The sequence below is a fragment of the Octopus bimaculoides genome, chromosome 4 (assembly GCF_046866305.1).
Source record: "Octopus bimaculoides isolate indiv1 chromosome 4, ASM4686630v1, whole genome shotgun sequence".
Lineage (NCBI taxonomy): Eukaryota > Metazoa > Mollusca > Cephalopoda > Octopoda > Octopodidae > Octopus > Octopus bimaculoides.
In genome coordinates this window covers 93,808,526-93,817,744 of record NC_142931.1, presented here as the reverse complement: position 1 = coordinate 93,817,744, position 9,219 = coordinate 93,808,526, and the positions used below count along the sequence as shown (strand labels likewise).

Sequence of the window (9,219 nt, the reverse complement as noted above, 5' to 3'; positions counted from 1 at the left end):
CAGCAGAGGTAAGAGCTCTCTAAACTTGGCCCAGGCTATTCTTATTCTAGCAGTTACACTTTCAGCGCACCCACCCCCACTACTAACTTGGTCACCCAGATAGCGGAAGCTATCAACTACCTCTAGTTTTTCTCCCTGGAATGAGATAGAAGTTGTTTCCTGTTTGTTTACAGTGTTTATTGCACCTGAACATCTGCCACATACAAAGACTAACTTTGTAGTTAATCTGCCTTTGATATTGCTGCACCTCTTATGTGTCCATAGCTTGCACCGGGTACATCTTATAGAGTTACTACCTACTCCTTTACTGCATACTGAGCAGGGCCATCTACCTGAAGGGGTTTGTGTTTTATCTACCTTCCTACTTATTAGGATTTTGGTTTTTGCTAGGTTGACTCTAAGGCCCTTCGATTCTAGTCCTTGCTTCCACACCTTAAACTTCTCTAGTTCTGACAGTGACTGCGCAATTAGTGCAAGGTCATCAGCATAGAGGAGCTCCCAGGGGCAACCTGTCTTGAATTCCTCTGTGATCGCCTGGAGGACTATGATAAATAGGAGGGGGCTGAGGACGGAACCTTGGTGGACCCCTACCTCTACCCGGAATTCATTACTGTACTCATTTCCAACCTTCACCTTACTGACAGCATCTCTGTACATGGCTCGCACAGCTCTCACTAACCATTCTTCTATCCCAAGTTTCCTCATTGACCACCAGATAAGGGATCGGGGGACCCTGTCAAAGGCTTTCTCCACGTCAACGAAGGCCAGGTACAGAGGTTTATCCTTGGCTAGATATTTCTCCTGCAGCTGTCTCTCTAGAAATATGGCATCAGTGGTGCTTTTACCTGGCACGAACCCAAACTGCATCTCATCTAAATTGATTTGCTCCCTAATTAGTTCGGCTATGACCCTCTCCGTAACTTTCATAACCTGATCTAACAGCTTAATGCCTCTGTAATTATTAGTGTCTAAAGCATCACCTTTACCTTTGTAGCAGTTTACTATGGTGCTGCTACACCAGTCATATATATGCGTATCCTTATCTCCGTTCAGATACACATATATACACACACTTATATGCACTCATCCATATATGCATAACTACACATACACAAACATACATGAGATATCATGTTGTACTTCCTCACATCCTAAGATCATTTATACCAACGAAACGTACTTCTTATGATATGCGTACATTTCAGAGCATTATTCTTTACTTTGTTGATCAATTTATCCTTAGAGAAGATTATGTAGTATAGTTCTGTCGTACAGAGCGAACAATACTTTCTTCCTCTCTCATATGGCATTGATCTTGCTATTATAGACCATTCTAATGAATACTGTTTATTATTTTCCTTAAGATCCCAGATGTATTTGCTAAGACTGGTGCTAGCTATTTTCTTCCTATCTCTAAAGCACGTGCCGGTAAGGCGACGCTGGCTACAATCATGCTCGAATGGTGCTTTTCACGTGTCACCAGCACAGGAGCCAATCCGTAGCCCTGGCAATGGTCACGCTCACATGGTCTTTTAACATTCCACTGGCACGAGTGCCAATCAGGCGGTACTGTCATCAGCTACATCAGCAATTTTGGTTTGTTTACACTTGCCTCAATAGGTCTTGGCAAGCAAAGTTCATTGTCCAATGAATGAGGGGTACTCATAAGTGGCTTGGTTACACCCCACGTTCGGATGTGCTTTTAATGCTCCACTGGCGCAAGTGCCAATCAGGCAGTATTGTCGTCAGCAATTTTGATTTTGATTTCACTTACCTCAACAGGTCTTCGCAAGCAAGGTTTATTGTCCAATGAATGAGGAGTATTCATAAACAGGCTGGTTACACCCACTGGCATAGACCATGGGCTATGGTCGCATTTGGCTTGTCAAGTCTTCTCAAGTACAGCATATCTCCAAAGGTCCCGGTCACAAGTCATTGCCTTGGTAAGGCCCAATGTTTAAAGGTCGTGCTTCACAACCTCATCCCAGGTTTTCCTGTGTCTACCTCTTCCACAGGTTCCCTCAACTGCTAGAGTGTGACACTTTTTCACACAGCTGTCTTCATTCATTTGAAACACATGACCATACCAGTGCAGTCATCTCTCTTGCACACCACATCTGATACTTCTTAAATCCAACTTTTCTCTCAGGGCACTTACACTCTGTTGTGTATGCATACTGACATTACACATCCAGCGAAGCATACTGGCTTCATTCCTTGCGAGCTTACGCATGTCCTCAGCAGTCACAGCCCATGTTTCATTGCCATGTAGCATGGCTGTTCGTACACATATGTCATACAGTCTACCTTTTACTCTGAGTGAGAGGCCCTTTGTCACCAGCAGAGGTTGGAACTCTCTGAACTTTGCCCAGGCTTTTCTTATTCTAGCTGCTACACTTTCAGAGCATCCACCCCCACTACTGATTTGGTCCCCTAGTTAATAGGAGCTATCAACTACTTCTAGTTTTTCTCCCTGAAATGTGACAGAAGCTGTTCTCTGCACATTTTCTGTGTTTATAGCACCTATATATAAAAGTATAAAAGTGGTTAAGAAACCCACTTTTTGTGGTCTTGGGTTCAGCCCCTGTGTGACATCTTCGGCAAGTGTCCTCTAAAGCCTTACAAGTAGGTTTGGTAGATGGAAACTGAAAGAACTTCATTTTATATATATATATATATATATATATATATATATATATATATACACATGTGTGTGTGTCTGTGGATTCAATAGAACCCAGTCACATCAATATGCAAAATGCCAGAAATTGCTAAGTACAATAACATAGAGCTCACAGTAAGGTAAATAACAATGAAGGTATAAAGTGTTGGTAGGATACTGTAGATATGTAAGTACCAAATCTAATTTAAATGATAGATCCAACTCTGGGGTTGGTTCCAGGTGTAGTGTAGGTGAAAAAAGAGAACACATATGGCCTTTAAAATTTATGATACCTGTTTAAGTAGAATTTTATTGATGTATTCATATTTTACATCATAGTGTATAATCCAACATCTTGATGGTAAAATTTTAAACAGATATCAAACAGTTGAGATTTCATGCACTGAACCAAAGGAATCCAATATTGTTGAAATATCAGCTGTTTGACATCTTACAAGTTTAAAATTTTACCTGAAGATATAGCATTATATGTTATGATGTAATCTATTAATGCATCAATAAAATTCTACTGAAGCAGCTGTTATAAATCTTAAGTGCCATTTGTGTTCTCTTTTATATATATATATACATAAATTATTAATTATTAATCGGTGATTTATTAATGAATTAATAAATTGATAATTCTTTACCCTTTTAATTTGTAATATATATATATATATATATATATATATATACATACATAATATAAGGGGCAGTAAAAGCAAGTGTATTGAAATGTTTATTATAGAAGATTAACAAAATGTTGAGACTAGATGTTTTACACATATTTAGATATATCTAATATCTTTCAAGAAAATTTTAAGTAAATGGAATAAACATTTCGTAAGTTATGAGGAAATAAACAATCTTCCAAACTGCAATGGCCAAAAGTTAAGGGTCACTTAGAAAAGCAATGAAAAATGCAACAAGAGCAAAAAAGAAACCCTTACTATTAATAATTTGTGAACATTCCTGTACTATCAATGACCTCCTGACATCTGTTACTACAGGACTGAATTAATTTCTTGCAAAATGATGGAGTAATACTGTTCCACTCGTTCTTCAATAATTTCAAGAGTTCATCTTGGTTCTTTGGATTTCCCCTTCATGCACCATCTCCAAATGTTCATCTTGGTTCTTTGGATTTCCCCTTCATGCACCATCTCCAAATGTTTTCTCTAGGGTTGAGATCAGGACATTGGCAAGTCTATGAGATGAACCTTTTCATCGCTCAAAAAAATCTTTGACTCTCTTCACAGTGTGGCAGGGACCGTTGTCCTACATAAAGATAGGAGGTTGAACTGACATGGATTGAAGATGTGGAAGGGCATGCTCTCTAAGAATCTGCTTGTAGATTTCAGCATTGACAGTCCCTTGGAGGCAAATAAGTGGACCAGGACTGGCAGCAGAGATCACTTCCCATACCATTACACAGCCTCCTCCATATTTCACTGTCTTCTTTACACATGCACACAATAACCATTCGCCATTTCTTCATCAGACATACATCCCACCATCAGAACTAATCACATTAAACTTCAATTCATCACTAAAATGAATCTGTGACCACTGTTCTGTCCAAATGACATGTTCATGAGTAAAATGAAGACGGGCTCTTTGATTCTTCTTGGAGATCAGAGGTTTCTTTGCCAGTGCCCAAGCAAGCAACTCAGAACCTTGTAACCTCTGTGAAACTGTTTTGTGTGATATGTTGACATCGGAAGTGGAGCTAAACTCACAGGATATTTCAGCAGCACTCTTAAACCTATCCGTCAGTGACATCCTAACCATAATATGATTCTATCTTGATGAAGTTTTATGAGGTCTACCAGTTTTGGGTTTAGCATCTGTCAATCCTGATGACTTAAAATGAGCTATAATTCATTGCACAACACTTCTAGATCTTCCTATAGTAGTTGCTATCACAGAATTTGATTTGCCCTCTTGGTGAAGGCACACAATCCTTTGTTTTTCATCACAAGACACCAGTCGTCTCTCACAATCTGCCATGTTGAGAGTTGAATGTTCCAAGCCCATTAATAGTCTTCTAAACATCAAACACTTCAAGTAGTAGTTTGTTTTTTCTAAGTGACCTTTAACTTTTGGCCACTGCAATTTGGAAGATTGTTTGTTTATTTCCTCATAACTGACAAAATATATATTCCATTCACTTGAAATTTTAACAAAAGATAGATTTTAGATATATCTAAATATGTGTAAAATATCTAGTCTCAACATGTTGTTAATCTTGTATAATAAATATTTCAATACACTTGTTCTTACTGACCCTTACATTATGGCCGCTACTGTGTGTATGTGTGTGTAGAGTTGTCCTGACATTATGTGATGGTTGTAAAAAAGCATCCATCACCATCATGTAAGCGATGTTGTTTATTTCCAGTCTTGTGCGGAAGAACACATTTGGCTGTAAAAAATCTTCCTCAACAAATCCCATCTGACCTTTGCAAGAGTAGAAAAGGGAATGTTAAATGATGATTATATATATATATATATATATATATATATATATATATATATATATATATATATATATATATATATATATACATACACACACAGATATACATATATACACATGCAAATATACAGTATATAAAAGGGTATAAGCCAAGCTGTGTTCCCATGAAGCACATCTGTGTATTCCTATAATCAAATATATGTATGAAGATGTCTTATTTTAAATGAGAATATCATACTATAAGTTGAAATTCCTGGTGAAATGTATATCCCATATTGTGATGAAACATGTGTAACACAGAATTAAAATGGTATCACATATTCCAGTCTTTGTAAGTATATAATACATATTGCCCTGGGTCAAACAAACACTTGTGAATAGATTTGGTCAATGGAAACTGAAAGTCTGTCATATATGTGTATGTGTATATATTATATGGGTTTCTAACAACTCTACTCACCAGCAAAGCTTAGTGAAGGTACCAGTTGAGTTGATGATAACCTGACCATTCAACAGATTGTACTGGATTCTATGTTACAGTAGCACTCATGAGAGACCTCACAAGTTATCTGCTCAAAGGACAAATGAACCCAGCATAGGTTCAATGACCATCTAGCAATAGCACAAGTCCTCAGAAATTCTGGGTTGGTCTCTAGAATGCTAGGAATGGCATTGTACATTTTGGGGATCTTTTACTTACACTTTGATCATGGCACTCCCACATTCCTGAACCTGTGACCCATATTAGTATTGCCTGGCTTGTCTCTGGATCATATTAGTAGGGTGGAGAGGGTCTGTGAGGTAATGTGCAAGTCTTATTGAACCTAAAATTCTAGGTTGTGTAATCATTGGCAAGGTAACTTTCTGCTGCTCAGTCAAGTAGGAGGGTGCTCCAGATGTTAACCTGGGTGAAGCTAACCACATGTGCAATAACTTCATGCACAAGAATTGAAGGCATTTTGCATGGGCAATGGTCAGTGATGGTCTTCCTCGGTCACAAGTGGACAGCCATCATATATATTATACCTATGTATATATGTATGCATGTATGTATATGTGTGTGTATATATAATAAACACACACATCTCTGGCACATAAAATACACCATTTTGAGCATGGTCGTTGCCAGTACTGCAAATTCAGAGGATTAACTAGAAAAAGTTTTAAAAAATGGATTCTCTTTTTATATTTATTTTCATTGCATAGCCAATATGAAATTTGTAGATTAATGTAAAAATGAATTTCAAAAACAAAAGATAAAAATTGTAGTTTGATGGAACAGAAAAATACAAAAACAAAGAAGGAATAAAATAGTAAAACAAACAAATAGGATAGATGTGCATTGGAATGTTTAATGTAGGTAGCATAGTGGTTAAAAAAATTGAAATTCTGTAGCTCTGAGTACAAAATATATATATATGTAAAAAGTAGGTCGTTTAGAAAAAGGTTAGAAAAATAATGAAGGCTTAAGTTATTAATTGAAAAATCTAAATTAAGTTTAGTTTTCAGGTCCATATTTTTTTTTTTTCTTATTTCTTTAGAAATGCATGCATCTGAGTAAGAAGTGATCTGAAATCGAATTAGGAAATTCTGCTTACTATTTACTTGGTTGGTCTATTTTCCATATTGGCATTTATTTGTATTGTTTTATCTTCAAGAATAATGTATGTATATAATTACAAATTTTGAGGTTTCATCCCTCAAATTTTTTTTACCTAAATTTTTATATAAAAACTATCAAAAAACAGCATTTTCATGTGTAGGTATCAATTGAGATTAATCAGATTCTGATCCATCTGTATCATCCAAATAGTCATCACCATTTTCTGAAATATCTTTAAAGAAAATATTCAATTACTAGTATTTTATGAAGAAATATTTTCCAATTATCATTTAATGGTAGAAAATAAAAATAAAAACAAACTTTCAGAAATGTGAAGAAAATTTGAAGAACTAAAGAAAAAAAGTGAAATGGAACAGTTTACAATTTTAGTAGATGTGTTTAACACATTTTTCCATAGAGAGGGAGTTGAGACATTTTACAGTCAACCATTGCATGTCTTTCAAATAAGGGACTTAGTTTTCAACAACTCTTAATAAGTATAGAATGACTAGTTGTAATGTCAAGAAGCAATGTAAACATCCTCTCATCATTTAGCTTTAACAGTAACAAATGAAACCATGGAATGTCAACATTTGAGCATTTATGCACATACATAATGGTCTACCAAGCAGTTTCTGTCTATCAATTTTACTCATATGGCATTGGTTAGCATAGGCTTTAGTATCAGACAGTTGCTCAAGTTGTTGCATAGTGGGATTAAATTTTTAACTATGCAATTATGAAGCAAACTTCCTAACTAAACACTCATGCCTGTCCCTATAGGTATAAAAAAATATTAAGAATTAAACCACAATATTGGTTGGAATTAGAACAGAACAAACATTTCTGTAAAATGATGTAAAATACTCTCAAAAGTTACAATATATATATACATGAAAAGAGTATTGCTAGGATTGGCTGTGTGGTAAGTAACTTGCTTACCAATCACATGGTTCGGGTTCAGTCCCACTGCGTGTCACCTTGGGCAAGTGTCTTCTACTATAGCCTCAGGCTGACCAAAGCCTTGTAAGTGGATTTGATAGACAGAAATTGAAAGAAGCCTGTCGTATATATATATATATATATATATATATATATATATATACATATATATATATATATATATACATATACATATATATATATATATATATACATATATATATATATATATATACATATATATATATATATATACATATATATATATATATATACATATACATATATATATATATACATATACATATATATATATATATATATACATATATATATATATATATATATATATACATATATATATATATATATACATATATATATATATATATATATATATATATATACATATATATATATATATATACATATATATATATATATATATATATACATATATATATATATATATACATATATATATATATATATATATATATATATATATACATATATATATATATATACATATATATATATATATATATACATATATATATATATATATATATACATATATATATATATATATACATATATATATATATATATATATATATACATATATATATATATATATATATACATATATATATATATATATATATATATATACATATATATATATATATATATATATATATATATATATATATATAACATATATATATATATATATACATATATATATATATATATATATATATATATATATATATATATACATATATATATATATATATACATATATATATATATATACATATATATATATATACATATATATATATAATATACATATATATATATATACATATATATATATATATATATACATATATATATATAATATACATATATATATATATATATATATATATATATATATATATATACATATATATATATATATATACATATATATATATATATATATACATATATATATATACATATATATATATATATATATATATATATACATATATATATATATATATAAATATATATATACATATATATATATATATATATATATATATACATATATATATATATATATATATATATATATATATATATATATACTATATATATATACATATATATATATATATATATATATACATATATATATATATATATATACATATATATATATATATATATATATATATATAATACATATATATATATATATATATACATATATATATATATATATATACATATATATATATATATATATATATACATATATATATATATATATACATATATATATATATATACATATATATATATATATATACATATATATATATATATATATATACATATATATATATATATATATATACATATATATATATATACATATATATATATATATATATACATATATATATATATATATATATAATATATATATATATATAATATATATATATATATATATATATATATATATAT

At 31.3% G+C, this 9,219-nt stretch overlaps 1 protein-coding gene across 1 annotated transcript in view; it reads right to left on the bottom strand.

The window, feature by feature from the left end:
* Positions 1-6,473: 6,473 nt before the first annotated feature.
* LOC106878195 (osteoclast-stimulating factor 1) overlaps positions 6,474-9,219 on the bottom strand; it is a 52,045-nt gene continuing 49,299 nt past the window's right edge. Inside the window, exon 7 of the mRNA XM_052967259.2 lies at positions 6,474-6,976. Coding sequence (XP_052823219.2) covers positions 6,918-6,976 — 59 coding nt within the window. The 3' untranslated portion in view covers positions 6,474-6,917. The remainder of the gene's footprint in view (positions 6,977-9,219) is intronic.